The sequence below is a fragment of the Myxine glutinosa genome, chromosome 5 (assembly GCF_964187855.1).
Source record: "Myxine glutinosa chromosome 5, kmMyxGlut1.1, whole genome shotgun sequence".
Taxonomy (NCBI): domain Eukaryota; kingdom Metazoa; phylum Chordata; class Myxini; order Myxiniformes; family Myxinidae; genus Myxine; species Myxine glutinosa.
The window spans coordinates 31,512,406-31,529,731 of NC_136265.1; the positions used below are offsets into that span (position 1 = coordinate 31,512,406).

General features: G+C 47.4%; 1 protein-coding gene across 1 annotated transcript in view; it reads right to left on the reverse strand.

The window, feature by feature from the left end:
* Positions 1 to 6,914: 6,914 nt before the first annotated feature.
* LOC144892235 (uncharacterized) overlaps positions 6,915 to 17,326 on the reverse strand; it is a 36,549-nt gene continuing 26,137 nt past the window's right edge. The window contains exon 7 of the mRNA XM_078777827.1: positions 6,915 to 9,232. Within this exon, the coding sequence (XP_078633953.1) occupies positions 7,848 to 9,232 (1,385 nt within the window). The 3' untranslated portion in view covers positions 6,915 to 7,847. The remainder of the gene's footprint in view (positions 9,233 to 17,326) is intronic.

Here is a 17,326-nt window from a genome sequence, read left to right on the forward strand (position 1 = left end):
CTCAAGTAGGCATTTCTTATAACTGTCTACCAGTCTCTGACATCGACTGGGAGAAATTTTTGCCCACTCCTCCATGCAGAATTCTTTCAGCTGTGCGATGTTTGAGTGGTTTCTTGCATGCACAGCTCGTTTCAAATCCCCCCACAACATCTCGATGGGATTTAGATCCGGGCTTTGACTTGGCCCTTCCAGAACCCTCCATTTCTTTCTTTTCAGCCATTCCTTGGTGGATTTACTGGTATGTTTAGGGTCATTGCGAGATCTCGCGAGATCTTGGAGACGGCGGCAGGGATTTTCGAAGCTCCACACGGTCTCCACGTTTTTCGAAGTTAAGTCTGTTCACAATTGTATTTTGTCGAAACTGTATTTATCTTTCGGTGTGTGAAGTTATTGTGTGCAACTTTGGTTGTTTCTCGGTGTTTATCTTTCATAAATTGATCGTCTGTTTGCCGTGTCGTGAGCAAGGCCTTGTACAGTGTGCACTGTACAACCTTGAGGCTTTGTTTTTCTCTCAGTGGTCCGTCGTTTGTGATCCAATAACTTTCGTTCTCTGTATTCCCAGTCTTTTCACCCATAGCCTACTTCCTTGTGTAAATCTCAACTCAAAAAAAAAAAAAAAAAAAAAAAAAAAAAATTTTCCTTCTCTGTTCTCATTCGTTTATTCATTCTTATTCGTTGTTTCGTTCTTCGACCACGTGTTTCTCCCCCATTTCCCCAGATAGTTTTCACTCATTAACCTTCAATGTTTACACTTTCCCCTCAAGTTATGTATTCCATCATATTTTATAACACCTTTTTCTTCTTCTTCTTTAAAAGGCTGCTTTCGACTTGCTCACCAAATCAATTCATCCCCAAAAAAATATCCATCTCCTATAGTGCCTTTTTTCTACATTCCCTAAACTCTCCTGCACTCCATCCTCCATCCAGCGTCCTTAAACGTATTTTTAACTCGAAGGTCGCAAGAAACTCATTTTGCAATAAATGTTCGTTTCCCATAAATCGTACACTTTCAAAAATCCAATCTCACCCCTCCCCTCCAAATCTTCCCCATAACCCCTCCCCTCCAAATCTTCCCCATCACCCCTCCCCTCCAAATCTTCCCCATCACCCATCCCTTTCAAATCTCCCCCCTTGCCCCCTCCCTCCTAAACTACCCCCTCACCCCTCCCCGCCAAGACGCCCCCTTGCCCCTCCCCTCCTAGACTCCTGCCTCACCCCTCCCCTCCAAATCTCCCCCCATATCCCATCCCTTTCAAATCCCTCCCCTTGTCCCTTCCCTCCCAAACTCCCCCCTCACCCCTCCCCTTCAAATCTCCCCACCCTCATTGCTTCTCAATTTCCCCCCGCTCACTCCCCCTCCTCAAAGCGTCCTCCCCGCTTCTTCCCCCTTCAAACTCTCACCTCCATCTCCCCCAACCTTCTGCCTCGCTCTTCCCCCTCCTCAAATAACACCTCATTGTGGCTCACCCAATCACCATCAAACCTTTTGTCCGCCCCATCCTTCCCTTTCTCCGAGCTATTCTGAAATCTCTGACACACCTTCAACAGCTCTCCCTACCTCCTCCACCTCTTCCACATCTTACCCTACCCATCCTCCCCCCTGTTCTGTATCTGATGCTCCCCCTTCCTCTTCATTAACGGTATGGACCTCAAACATCCGGGGCCTTCGTTCAAACTTAACTGATCTCTCCATACAGGTTGCTTCTGTCAAACCAGACGTGATCTGCTTAACAGAAACTTTCCTCCTTTATGATGTCTCTGATTCCATAGTATCTCTCCCGGGCTACTCCCTCCTCCGGTATGATAGACCTGAGCCTCGTCCTGGAGGCGGGGTTGCTATCTTTATCAAAAACTCTCTTCCTCACTCGCCCTGCACTGCACTCTCTCCACCTCACCCCCAGGAATACCTCTGGCTACGGCTTCCCCTTCGCTCCCACCTCTTGTTCATATGTGTGTTGTACCGTCCACCAAACAGTGATGACTCCATCTACATCTCGCTGTCTGATGATATGGACCAACTTCTATCTACTCATCCCAACTCTCTCTTCCTCATATGTGGTGATTTCAACTGTCATCATGCCAGTTGGCTGGGTGTGGGTACCTCTCTCACCAGCCATGGCTCCTCAGCAAAGGACTTCTGCGACTCACTGGGACTGACACAATCTGTCAATTTCCCGACCCGGATCTCAGTCAACGGAGCATCTTCTCTTCTGGACTTGGTTATGACTAACTTCCCTGAAAATGTCTGCTGCTCTTCTTCTGCTCCGATCGGATCATCTGATCATGTACTTGTTAAAGTGGACATCTCTCTGACCATCCTCAGGGAGCCTGCTCAGCGTCGACGAGTCTGGCATTTCACTCAGGCCAACTGGCACGGTCTTCAAGCAGCCATCAATCATCTGGACTGGTCTCCCATCTCTACCACCTCTGACATCAACTCATCCTGGGAATTCTTCCAAAGTAAATTGCTCTCTCTCATGCACAGATTTATCCCATCTCGTCTTCAGTTGTCATACCCTTCCTCCCGTCCATGGTACACGGAATCTTGTGGTGAGGCTGTTGCCCAGAAACAACTTGCCTTCGTCTCCTGGAAAGCAAATCCAACGGAAGGAAATCTCATTTCCTTTCACAAAGCCCGAAACAAGTGTGTGTCCACCCTCAGGAGAGCCAGGAAACAATATCTCTCCGTTCTCAAGACCGAACTCTCTTATCTGTCTCCCTCTTCCAAATCCTGGTGGCGTCTGGTCAAATCCGTTTCTGGTGTCTGTTCCCCCTCCATCCCCTCCCTTACCTCAAACGGCTACACAGCTGACTCCGCACGTGAAAAAGCTGAATGCCTCAACTCTGTGTTTGCCTCTAAATCTTGTGTCCCAAACCCATCCCTCTCTGTACCCACCATACCCAGTCGTACCCTGCTGCTCCTGGACTCCGTGTCCTTTCCTCCTGACAAGGTGGAAAAGTTTCTGTCAACCCTCGACTCTGATTCTGCAACTGGACCCGACGGCATCAGCCCACGGGTCCTAAAATCCTGCTCTGCTGCTCTATCTCACCCTCTCTCTGTTCTCTTCACCCTCTCTTTTGCTCAAGGTCAACTGCCATCTGCTTGGAAATCAGCCAACATCACCGCTTTGCACAAAAAAGGTGCAAAAACAGATCCTAGCAACTACAGACCAATCAGCCTTCTCCCAATTATCAGCAAAGTCATGGAATCCATCATTGCTTCTGATATGAAATCTTTCCTCTTCTCCAATGGCTTGATCTCTGATCATCAATTTGGTTTCAGACCAGGTCACTCTACTCTGGACATGCTGCTTCTGCTGTCTCAACAATGGATGGAGGTCCTCAATGCCAAACAGGAAATTAGAGCTGTCTCCCTCGACATATCACGTGCCTTCGACACGGTCTGGCACCCCGCTCTGCTCACCAAACTCTCCTCCTTTGGTATCCATGGAAATCTCCACGCATGGCTGGCGGACTTCCTCTCTAGTCGTCGTCAACGTGTGGCCCTGAATGGGTTTCTCTCATCTCCTCTTCCTGTTCAGGCTGGAGTTCCCCAAGGCAGTGTTCTGGGCCCTGTGCTTTTTCTGGTCTTCATCAATGATCTCTCTGACTCTCTCGAAAATCCTCTCTATCTCTTTGCTGATGACTCCACTCTCTGCCGCTCCATTCCTCTTCCCTCAGATCGGCAGTCTGCTGCCTCCTCACTCTCTGAAGACCTGGACAAAATCACAGACTGGTCAAACAAGTGGAACATGTCTTTCAATCCTGACAAATCTCACACTCTTACTATGTCTCTCCGAAAAGATCGACTGGACAACCCTCCCATCTACTTTCTCAACAATCCTCTCCAAGAAGTTCTGTCGCTCAAGATTTTGGGTCTCACTATCTGCCATGATCTTTCTTGGGAAAACCACATTTCCAAGCTGGCCTCCAAAGCCAGTCGCCGACTGGGCATCCTCCGTCGTGCGAAGTCCTTCCTCGGCACACCTGAGCTCCTCACCACATACAAGGCTTTCATCCGCAGCTCAATGGAATACTGTTCTCCCCTATGGGCCGGTGCTCCTGCCTCACACCTAGCTCGGCTTCACGCTGTTGAAACCAAAGCTTTCAGAATTATTGGAATCTCCCGCGATGAAGCTATCTCTGAGGGCCTTTCACTCACTCACCGCAGGCAGGTAGGTGGTCTTTCTGTCTTCTACCGACTCCTCTCCGGCCTTGCACCCCCAGCTCTCTCTGTGCTCTGTCCACCAAATATTCGTACAGGTCGCACAAGATCTGCCAGCAACCCTCTGATGGTTAAACTGCCGAAATCTCGGCTCTCCGCTCACCTTCACTCTTTCATTCCTCTTTTCTCCCGCCTCTGGAACAAACTCCCTCACTCCCTTCAATCCCACTCCTCCCTCCAGGTCTTTAAAACAGCTGTTCACCACCATCTCTTATCTTCCCCCATCCAAAACCTTGATCTTTTCTACCCCCGCTAATTCACCCCAGATCCACCTTGTTTGAAATTCCAACTTCTTTCCTGGAAGTCCTGGCAGTGTCCATATGTTTTATACCTCTCCCACTGCCCCCTTCCCACGCCCCCCCCCCCCCCCAAAGCCCTCGCCCTCTCTCAGATCTCTCGATGTCTCCATGTCTCTCGGTCCCTGCTCTCAAATGTTGTGTTTGTGTCCTTCCCCCTCTCTCCCCATCTTGTCTACCGCTCCCTATGTTATATGTTTTATGTGTCGGTTTGTCTTTCTGTGTGATTAATGTTCGCTCTTTCACGAGCCTCGATCTTGTATACAAAAAAAAAAAAAAAAAAAAAAAAAAAAAAAATTGTCATGTTGCAAGGTCCACCTTCGGTTGAGCTTCAACTTTCCGACAGATGGCCTCACATTATCCTCAAGCACCCTCTGGTGCAATGAAGAATCCATAGTGGATTATATGATGGTGAGCTGCCCAGGCCCTGATGCAGCAAAGCTGCCCCAAACCATAATATTTCCACCACTATGCTTTACAGTTGGTATCAGGTTCTTGTGGTCAAATGCTGTCTTTGGTTTTCGCCAAACATGTCTTCTGGTACTGTGGCCAAATAGCTCTACCTTTGACTCATCTGTCCAGAGCACATTGTTCCAGAAGTGCTGGTCTTTGCCTCGGTGTTCATTGGCAAACTTTAGTCTTGCCCTGGTGTTCTTTCTGGACAGCAAAGGTTTCCTCCTGGCACACCTCTCATCAAATTTGTGCAGCCTCTTTCTAATGGTAGACCCGGGCACTTTGACATCAACAGTGGCAAGAGCTACCTGTAGGTCCCGTGATGACATTCTGGGGTTCTTAGAGACTTCTTTCAGCATCTTGCGGTCTGCTCTCGGGCTGAACTTGCTGGGGCGGCCTGGCCTGAACAAGTTGGCAGTAGTTTGAGATCTTCTCCACTTGTAGATGATCTTCCGGACAGTCGAATGATTGATTTCAAATTGTTTGGAGATCTTTTTAAATCCCTTCCCAGACTCATAGGCATCTATAACCTCCTTTCTGAAGGCCTCAGAGAGCTCTTTTAATCTCGGCATGGTGACGCCGCACACTTCAACAACAAAGAGCAAACCAAACGAAATGTCTGAGGTTTAAATAAGACAGGTTCCTCCAAGATCCTCTCTAACGATGTTCTAATCATTTGCACCTGAGCTGGTGCACCTGATTCTAATTTTAGGTATTTGAAGTAGTGATAAATGTTGGGGTGTACTTACTTTTTCCACATGCGAAATTTGCATTTATGTTTATTTAAATTACTAGGGCATGCCCGTACTATATATATATCTAAAATTATATCCCCCCCCCCCCCCCTCTATTTACATGAAATGGTTTGGTCCATTCGCAAAGCCAAAGCGAACGGCTTGCGAGTACGGTGACAATCCCCCCCCTCTATTTACATGAAATGGTTTGGTCCAAAGCGAACGGCTTGCGAGTACGGTGACAATCCCCCCCCTCTATTTACATGAAATGGTTTGGTCCAAAGCGAACGGCTTGCGAGTACGGTGACAATCCCCCCCTCTATTTACATGAAATGGTTTGGTCCAAAGCGAACGGCTTGCGGAGTTTGGTAAAGAAATCGCCATAGCGTGCACAAACGCGCAGGAAAGCGAAAGAATCGCAAATTAGTTTTAATTAGTTTTAAAACATAGTTTAACGCCAACATAGCGGCAACATAGTTTGGCAACGTGAAATAAATGAATACGCTCTCAAATGTGCCGTCCGAGGCAGAGTCTGTTCGGCACGTTCGGCACACGTGATAGCTCGCTGCTCTCTGATTGGTTGAATCGTTTTTTGGACATAGCTCGGTAACTACTTCTCCGATTAATATGAAACCTTGAAAAGGCACATCCTCAGGTCCCCAGCAATATACCTGGCAAGTTTAAAGTATATCGGACCCGTGGTTGTCGAGAAACAGCGGTCACAGACACACAGACATACACACAGAGATTACTGGAATTATAGATAGATACAATGGACTACAAAATGTAAATTGTTATATTTGTTATATTATATCACCTTTATCTATCAATATTGTTGAAATGAAGATCAAATAGCTGTATGGTGAAATATGTTGAAAAAGTTAAAACTTTGCGTGGGGTGTACTTACTTTTTCACGTGACTGCACATATATATATATATATATTCATATAATAAATTATTTTGCAACAGTCCGACCTTGGTCAGATGTTTCATTATTTGGGGGGTAAGCCCCGGCATGTATAATGATGCAAAGATGAACTGATTCGATTTTGGGGTGAAGAGGTCAAAGGTCAGATGTCATGTCAGGTAAAAATGCGATAACCTGATAACAGCTGAATGGATTTCAATCAAACTTAGTACAGATATGTATAATGATGTAATAATGTGGGCGGAGACAGATCAGTCAACATCATGACGTCATAGAATTATGTTTCAGTTTGTTTTATTTCTAAAAAGTCATTTGACAAGCAAAGCAATTCAATGTCTTCTCACTGGCGTTACAATCTACTCCTTATTCTGAGAAGAGGAAGAAGTGAAAGCATTTTTACAAACAGAACTATCGAATGTTTGCTTGTGCGCGTGAAACATTTTCTGCATGTTCATGTGAAGTGAGGAAGTCGTGAAATTCTTTTTACACACAATGCAATTGAGTTTCTTCTCACCGACAATAAGTTCATTTATATTTTGATACGATGAACTCGATGAGGTCTTTTTAGAAATACAGCAATTGAAAGTCTTCACACTGGTGTTGATCATCTCATGTTTCTCTTGGTTCTCTTGTTTTGAAAGATGACCTTGAGAAGCTTGCACAAACGGAGCAATAGGAAGTCTTCTCGCCGTTGTGAATCGTATCTTTCTCCAGGTAGACTCAACTTGAGAAGGGCTTTTTATAAAACGGAGCAATCTAAAGTCTTATCGTCAGTGGGAATCATTTCATCTACATTCAGATAAGACACATTTGAGGCCTTTTTATCAAAGGAGCAATTGAAAGTCTTCTCACCTGTGTGAACTACCTCATCTTTCTTCAGGTCACATGAACTTGAGAAGGTCTTTTCACAAATAGAGGAATCGAACATATTTTTGCTCATGTGATCAATCTTATGGTTCTGCAGGTGAAATGAACTCGAGAAGACCTTTTCACAAACATAGCAACGGGATGTCTTTGCGCCAGTGCAACCCGTGTTGTGCTTCTGCAGAGATGAACACGAGAAGGGCCTTTTACAAATGGAGCAAATGAAAGTCTCCTCATCAGTGGGAATAGTATTATCTCCATTCAGCAAAGACACAATTGAGGCCTTCTTATAAATGTAGCTATTTAAAGTCTTCTCACCAGTACGATTCACCTCATCTTCTTCCGGTTAAGATGAACTTGAGAAGTCATTTTTACAAATGGGGACTTCAAAAAGGTTCCCACTCATGTGAGTCGCTTTATGCTTCTGCAGGTAAGATAAAGTTGAGAAGCTCTTTTTACAAATACAGCAGCGGATTGTCTTTTTGCCAGAGCAAATTACCTTGTGCTTCTGCAGGTAAGATGAAGTTGCGAAGTCCTTGTTACAAAAAGTGCAAGTTAATTTCTTTTCGCCGCTGCAGATTACTTCATGCTGCTGCATGTAGGATGAACTGGAGAAGGTCTTCTTACAAAAAGAACAACCGAACGTCGTTCCACACAAGCAAATTTTGATATGCTGCTGCATGGAAGATGAACTTGAGAAGGCCTCGTGACAAAAAGAACAACTGAATGTCTTTCTAGCACTGCAAATACACTCGTGCTTCTGCTGGCAATATGAACTCGAGTAGATCTTCTTACAAAAAGAACAACTGAACGACTTTCCACGCGAGCAAATTTTAATGTGCTGCTGCATGGAAGATGAACTTGAGAAGTCATTTTTACAAATGGGGACTTCAAAAAGGTCCCCACTAGTGTGAGTCGCTTTATGCTTCTGCAGGTAAGATGAAGTTGCGAAGTCCTTCTTACAAAAAGTGCAAGTTAATTTCTTTTCGCCGCTGCAGATTACTTCATGCTGCTGCATGTAGGATGAACTGGAGAAGGTCTTCTTACAAAAAGAACAACCGAACGTCTTTCCGCTCCAGCAAATTTTGATATGTTGCTGCATGGAAGATGAACGAGAGAAGGCCTCATGACAAAAAGAACAACTGAATGTCTTTCTAGCACTGCAAATACACTCGTGCTTCTGCTGGCAATATGAACTCGAGTAGACCTTCTTACAAAAAGAACAACTGAACGACTTTACGCCACTGCAAACCATCTCGTGCTTCTGCAGGGAAGACGAGGTCGAGAAGTTTTGGTTACAAATCGAGCACCGAAAAGAGTTTTCTTCCGAATGAATCTTCTGGTGAGTCTTCAAATAATATGGCGTGCAGAAGGTCTTGTCACAAACAGAGCATTTGTTTGACGCTTCTCCAGAGTGAGTCTCCTGGTGCACTTTCAGATATGTTGAATTTAAAAAGGTTTTTTGGCAAACCGAGCACTTGTACGACGTCTTGCCTGCATGAGCAATCTTATGCATGCCGAGATGCGATGAATGTGCAAAAATTAGCTGAGAATAATGTGGGAACGCCTTTTTACAAACGTTGCGATTGGACTGACTCTTTAGACCAGGATGGTGGTTGGAATTGTTCGCTTCATTTGAATTTTGAAAGCTGCCCTTGCTCCTCGTGTTGTATGTCGAAATAAGGTTGTTGTTAGAAGCCGACCACTCTTCAACATGGTTCTCTTGTTCTTCTGTAATGATAATAAATAATAAAATATTTTTAGTGCACACACGAATTGTTCTTTTTTCCACATTTAATCAGCAACCATCAATATATTTCCATTGACAACAACACGTTGTGCGCATTAGAAACTGGAGAGCGGCTTGAAATTTACATATAAATTCTCCCACAAACATTTATCAATCATAAACTTTTTGAGATTCCATGATATGAAAATGCGGACTTAAGGAAACCCTTATCTGGGCTGGGGAGGCAAACCCCTATCTGGGCTGGGGAAGCAAAACCCTATCTGGGCTGGGGAAGCAAAACCCTATCTGGGCTGGGGAGGCAAACGCTTATCTGGGCTGTGGAGGCAAACCCCTATCTGGGGTGGGGAGGCAAACCCCTATCTGGGCTGGGGAGGCAAACCCCTATGTGGGCTGGGGAGGCAAACCCCTATCTGGGCTGAGGAGGCAAACCCCTATCTGGGCTGGGGAGGAAAACCCCTATCTGGGCTGGAGAGGCAAAACCCTATCTGGGCTGGGGAGGCAAACCCCTATCTGGGCTGGGGAGGCAAACCCCTATCTGGGCTGGAGAGGCAAACCCCAATGCACTGGGGAGGCAAACCCCTAACTGGACTGGGGAGGCAAACCCCTATCCGGGTTCGGGAGGCAAACCCCTATCCGGGCTGGGAGGCAAACCCCTATCCGGGCTGGGGAAGCAAACCCCTATCCGGGCTGGGGAGGGAAACCCCTATCTGGGCTGGGGAGGCAAACCTTTTTCCGGGCTGGGGAGGCAAACCCCTATCCGGGCTGGGAAGGCAAACCCCTGTCCGGGCTGGGAAGGCAAACCCATGTCCGGGCTGGGAAGGCAAACCCCTTTTCGGGCTGGGAAGGCAAACCCCTGTCCGGGCTGGGAAGGCAAACCCCTGTCCGGGCTGGGAAGGCAAACCCCTATCCGGGCTGGGAAGGCAAACCCCTATCCGGGCAGGGAAGGCAAACCCCTATCTGGGCTGGGAAGGCAAACCCCTATCTGGGCTGGGAAGGCAAACCCCTATCTGGGCTGGGAAGGCAAACCCCTATCTGGGCTGAGGAGGCAAACCCCGATCTGGGCTGGGAAGGCAAACCCCTATCTGGGCTGGGAAGGCAAACCCCTATCTGGGCTGGGAAGGCAAACCCCTATCTGGGCTGGGAAGGCAACCCCCTATCTGGGCTGGGAAGGCAAAACCCTGTCTGGGCTGGGAAGGCAAATCCCTATCTGGGCTGGGAAGGCAAACTCCTATCTGGGCTGGGAAGGCAAACCCCTATCTGGGCTGGGAAGGCAAACCCCTATCTGGGCTGGGGAGGCAAACCCCTATTTGGGCTGGGGAGGAAAACCCCTAACTTGGCTGGGGAGGCAAACCCTTAACTTGGCTGGGAAGGCAACCCCCTATCTGGGCTGGGAAGGCAAAACCCTGTCTGGGCTGGGAAGGCAAATCCCTATCTGGGCTGGGAAGGCAAACTCCTATCTGGGCTGGGGAGGCAAACCCCTATCTGGGCTGGGGAGGCAAACCCCGATCTGGGATGGGGAGGTAAACCCCTATCTGAGCTGGGGAGGTAAACCCCTATCTGGGATGGGGAGGCAAACCCCTATCTGGGATGGGGAGGCAAACCCCTATCTGGGCTGGGGAGGCAAACCCCTATCTGGGATGGTGAGGCGAACCCCTATCTGAGCTGGGGAGGTAAACCCCTATCTGGGCTAGGGAGGCAAACCCCTATCTGGGCTGGGGAGGCAAACCCCTATCTGGGCTGCGGAGGCAAACCCCTATCTGGGCTAGGGAGGCAAACCCCTATCTGAGCTGGGGAGGCGAACCTCTATCTGAGCTGGGGAGGAAAACCCCTATCTGGTCTGCGGAGGCAAACCCATATCTGGCTGGGGAGGCAAACCCCTATCTGGGCTGGGGTGGCAAACCCCTATATGGGCTGGGGAGGCGAACCCTTATCTGAGCTGGGGAGGTGTTACGTGCTCCTCCCCAAACCCCCTGGTCACGGTGTACCTCCGAGCCCCGAGAGGAGTCACGGCAGAAAGATGTGTTATTCTGTATGTCAAAGATCAATGGTGAAGCCACACCAATTGTTACCAACAAACAAATATTGTATTAAGATCACACAAGAATAACAGTTCAACAATAAATAGTAATCAAAAGTACAATCAATATATATCCTATGATGGTACCATCAGTTCGTACAATATAACTCACTGTGCTCCAAGTGAGTGAAACAAGAACATTCCCAATGTCTCTTTCCCGGCTTCAAACCAAAGTTGATTCCGGTTTCAAGCCAAAGTCGACCCAGGCTTCAAGCCAAAGTCGATCCGCTCCAGCGATCGTCAGAACGATGTCTAATCGAGACCAGAATCCCATTCGGATGACTGTCACAGTCACGCGGCCAAAGCTGCGCAAAGGTGCCCTCAAGGCGACTGGGAAATCCAAAGGCGCCCTCCAAGCGACTGGGAAATCACACCCTCGGGTATGGACGTTTCACGGCTCAGTCGGCAAACCGCAGATTTACCTTCAAAATCCACGTTGCACACACACACACACCAGATATGTCTGAATGCGGTGAAAACGGCTGAAGCGAAGCGAAGACCTTGCGCGATGCGCAAAGCGCGCGAGTCAAAATGGCCGACGGCCCGTTCTCGAGGCGCAATGGCCCGACGATGATTCTCCTCGGATTCCACCGCCAAAAACCTGACACGCAGGTTGATCTGTCACAGCGATAACAACTCTGTCGCAAGAATCCCTTTCCCGGGAAACTCGAAGTTCGCTAGTGACCTCCGTTCGTCAACGTTTGCTCCAGAACTCGAAGCAGCTCGGCTTTCTTGTCGATCTCACTCGCTCCGCCTTCTTTTTCTCCTCTTCCTCTTCGTCGTCGTCCGGTTCCCGATCCGGTTTCCTTTAACTCCAACTTTTTCACCTTTTGAAAATAGTTCATAAACAATAAACCTTTTGAAAACAATAATAGTACATGGAATCAAAAATGTTTACAGTGGATGAAAACCACCACAACGGAAGTGACAAATCTGTAACAGGAGGCAAACCCCTATATGGGCTGGGGAGGCGAACCCCTATCTGAGCTGGGGAGGCAAACCCCTATCTGGGCTGGGGAGGCACACCCCTATCTGGGCTGGGGAGGCAAACCCCTATCTGGGCTGGTGAGGCAAACCCCTATCTGGGCTGGGGAGGCAAAACCTTATCTGGGCTGGGAAGGCAAACCCCTATCTGGGCTGGGGAGGCAAACCCCTTTGTGGGCTGGGGAGGCGAACCCCTATCTGAGCTGGGGAGGCAAACCCCTATCTGGGCTGGGGAGGAAAACCCCTATCTGGGCTGGGGAGGCAAACCCCTATCTGGGCTGGTGAGGCAAACCCCTATCTGGGCTGGAGAGGCAAACCCCTATCTGGGCTGGAGAGGCAAACCCCTATCTAGGCTGGAGAGGCAAACCCCTATCTGGGCTGGGGAGGCAAAAGTTTATCTGGGCTGGGGAGGCAAAACCTTATCTGGGCTGGGAAGGTGTGTATTTTCGGAGAAGAGAGCAAATACCTATTTTTGGGGGTGGGGGGTCTGGGGAGGCTATTAAGTTTTATTACTTTATTACTCAGGGGGGGGGGCAACCTTCTCCTCCCCCTAAACCCTTTTAATGTGCTCAGATTTTGATGCTGTCAATACGCCTTAGTTTGGCATCAGATATGAAACTTGTCGCCAAGTTTCATCAACATCGGGTGTCTCGTTTTGGGGAAGAGAGCAAATACCTATTTTGGGTGGTGTCAAACCCCCCCACAGACCACCTTTGTACTTGATTTTTTTAATGCCATGAACAACCATTGGTACATCACGGGTGATGAAGGTGGGGGTAAGTTTCATCAAAATAGTGTGTGTAGTTTAGGAGAAGAGAGCAAATACCTGTTTTCTTTTTTGGGGTGTTGGGGGAGTCAAAACTCCCCTTGTCCCCCCATATTGAGCGCAGATTTTGATGTTGTCAATGCATCTTCGTTTGGCATCAGATATGAAGCTGGTCGCCAAGTTTCACCAACATCTTGTGTGGACTTTCAAAGAAGCGAGCAAATACATATTTTGGGGGGAGGGGGGTCAAACTCCTGCCCCCCCCCCCCGACCTCCTTAATGAGTGCCGATTTTGAATTTGTTTTAAAAGCCATTAATTAGGCCAATTGTAATAATAATAATAATAATAATAATAATAATAATAATAATACATTTATTTTATATAGCGCTTTTCAAGAAGCCCAAAGGCGCTTTACAATAATTGTACAATGTGTATTCCTAGTTTCAGCTCGTTTCAATGAATAGCCCTTGAGATCTGAGCGCCAACGCATCTTGGACGGACGGACGGACAGACATCAATGTGAATTTGAGGGTTTTCGATCCCATATAAAGGGAGGGGCGCTTTTGAACCCCAATTTACTCAAGCAACCAAATTCTCTATCCTACATGTGACATAATTTGTAAAGATCGAGTACCTGACATATGCCATGCATTACCATATCAATGATGTGTATGTCATATACGAATAAGTAATGGCCATTTTGATAATCACGTAGTTTTGGTAGAACCTGCATAGAAAAAAAAATTAATTACTTTTTTCGATACCGATATACTGGTTTGCCATATATACCACGTACGGTACATGTCTGACGGTACATCAGAACACACGGTAATCAAGTGTTGTGTTATGGCTACATATTAGGGTTAAGCAATCCGTGACCACGAATGAGCTCGTTCTGATATAACCGTGGAGAAGGTGACATGGATAAGAGGTCTCGAGTTAATCCTTTAATCACCTATTAAATGTGTGTTTCCCATTCATGTTGTTCATACACACGATTTCCATGAAACTTGACCACAACCTTCATCACCCAAGAAGGACCAAAGTTTGTTCACGGCGTAAAAAAAACAAAAAAACATGCGTTACGCCTAGGTCCCCCGTCGGTGAAGTGATGTGAGTTGACAAAGTGGAAGACGCAGAAAACATGCTATGATATGATATTTCGCTCACAAGGTTCAGACATACATGGAGGCGGCCATCTTGGATTTTGACGTGGCGACCCAATTTTCAATGGCGTTCTTCCTTATGCCTAGATACAACCACACACCAGATTAGAAGTTGGTACTTCGCTTATTTTTCAAGATATTCCGCTCAAGGTTCAGACATACATGGCGGCGGCCATCTTGGATTTTGACGTGGCGACCCAATTTTAAACAGCGTTCTTCCTTGTGCCTAGATACAGCCACACACCAGATTAGAAGTTGGTACTTCGCTTATTTTTCGAGATATTTCGCTCACAACGTTCAGACATATATATGGTGGCGGCCATCTTGGATTTTGACGTGGCGACCCAATTTTCAATAGCGTTCTTCCTTATGCCTAGATACACCCACACACCAGATTAGAAGTTGGTACTTCGCTTATTTTTCGCGAAATTTCGCTCACAAGGTTCAGACATATATATGGTTGCGGCCATCTTGTATTTTGATGTGGCGACCCAATTTTCAATGGCGTTCTTCCTTATGCCTAGATACACCCACACACCAGATTAGAAGTTGGTACTTCACTTATTTTTCAAGATATTCATCTCACAAGGTTCAGACATACATGGCGGCGGCCATCTTGGATTTTGACATGGCGACACAATTTTCAATAGCGTTCTTCCTTATGCCTAGATACACCCACACACCAGATTAGAAGTTGGTACTTCGCTTATTTTTCAAGATATTCATCTCACAAGGTTCAGACATACATGGCATCAGACATACATGGCGGCGGCCATCTTGGATTTTGACGTGGGTTGCACCCACACACCAAATTTGAATGCGGTCCTTCGCTTAGCATGCAAACACGCACACCCGCACGCACGCACGGACGGACGGACGGACGGACACACGGACGGAGGGGAAAGCCATAGTCCCCCTTTCGCTAGGCTGTGCGACGGGGACAAAAAAAAAATCCGAGGTTTGCCCACCAAAATAGGTACAATTACTTCTCCGTTACATATTTTGTGGGTCGTCCATGCCTACCAGTGGTTCTGATGGGGAAATACAGAGGGAGGGGTGGGAATACAGAGGGAGGGGTGGGAATACAGGGGGAGGAAATGGGAGGGGAGTCCGCAGGGAGGAGGTGGGGTGGTGAGGAAGGAGGGAGTCCAGTGGGAAGGGAGTACAGAGGGAAGTGTTTGGAGGGGAGTCCAGCAGGAGGGGTGGGATGGGAGTCTCGAGGAAGGGGTTGGGGGTGGGGTAAGTCCGGATGGAGGGGGTGGGCTGGGAGGAGGCAGGAGAAGCGGTGGGATAATGGAGGTGAAGGGTTGGGAGGAGTAATCTGACGATGCCCAGCGACGCCGGGTACCTTTGCAAGTATAATATTATAAATAGCCATTCCTTGCACGTGTGAGGTGCATCCGAAATTCCAGGGCAGCAAAGAAAACCTGTGCATATCACATCTTTTGATCAATAAGAATGTAAAAAATATTTGCATCAAACAAAACAACATTAGTGTGGCTTTTTGTCTCGTGTTGTCAAGGATATAAAGAAGTCTTCAGATTATACGAGCAAAACATCATTACCCTGCGCTCGCGAAGCGAAAAGTGGGGTTAAGCATTCATCATCTACGTACGTACATCGCACGTGTGCCGCGTCTGCATTTTAAAAATTCATTTTCTCGGCAACCGTTGGCGCGATTGACATGAAATTTTCACCATAGGGGCGCCTCCTCCTGTAGAATATTTTTAACGATTATTATGACGTAATAGATCACGTGGTACAGACACCATCTTGGGAAAAATTCACACTTCTATATCTCTGAAACCACTCCATGGAAAAAAATTGAGACCTGGCTCATTTTTAAGTACTCCCCGTGGGGAATAAGATATGTTAAAGATGATGTCATCGGTGCCTTCATTATGACGTCACAATTCGACAAGTGCAACACTTATCGATCATTATTTTAAAAAATTAGCAACTGTTGGTCTGAGTGACACGAATTTTTCACCATAGGAGCGCCTCCTCCCTTAGAATATTTAAATAATAATCATGACGTCATAGGTCATGTGGTACAGGCGCCATCTTGTAAAAACCGAAAAATGTTGCACCTCTATATCTCCAAAACCTATGCATGGAAAAAATTGAAACATGGCTCATTGTAAAGAACTCCATATGGGGAATAGGTGTTGTTAACGATGACGTCATTGGTGCCATAATTATGACGTCATAATTCGACAGGGACAACGCTTTGTCTGATCAGTTTGAAATGTATTGAGCGTGAACTATGCAACAATTATATTAAAGAATATAAATTTACTAGTGGGGTCACCCGTGGGAATCCCACGGGCATGGACGTGTGTGACATTTGGACATCTTGATTTCGATGCTGCACATTAAATTTTACAAAATGGTTACTGGCAATTCATCAGATCCAGAAATGGTGTAATGAACACAATTTATTTATTTCACATATGTGACCCCTCACTCCTCTCCACCTGACACTCTCCTCTCTCCACTCTCACCCCTCTCCAATCCCACTCCTCCTCACTCTCCTCCAATACCCCACACTCCTCTCCAATACCTCACACTCCTCTCCAATCCCTCACACTCCTCTCCAATACCTCACACTCCTCTCCAATCCCTCACACTCCTCTCCAATCCCTCACACTCCTCTCCAATCCCTCACACTCCTCTTCAATCGCTCCTCGCACTCCTCTTCAATCGCTCCTCGCACTCCTCTTCAATCGCTCCTCACTCTCCTCTCCAATCGCTCCTCACTCTCCAACTCCTCGCTCCTCACTCTCCAACCCCTAGCTCCTCACTCTCCAACCCCTAGCTCCTCACTCTCCAACCCCTAGCTCCTCACTCTCCAACCCCTAGCTCCTCACTCTCCAACCCCTAGCTCCTCACTCTCCAACCCCTAGCTCCTCACTCTCCAACCCCTAGCTCCTCGCTCTCCAACCCCTAGCTCCTCGCTCTCCAACCCCTAGCTCCTCGCTCTCCAACCCCTAGCTCCTCGCTCTCCAACCCCTAGCTCCTCGCTCTCCAACCCCTAGCTCCTCGCTCTCCAACCCCTATCTCCTCGCTCTCCAACCCCTC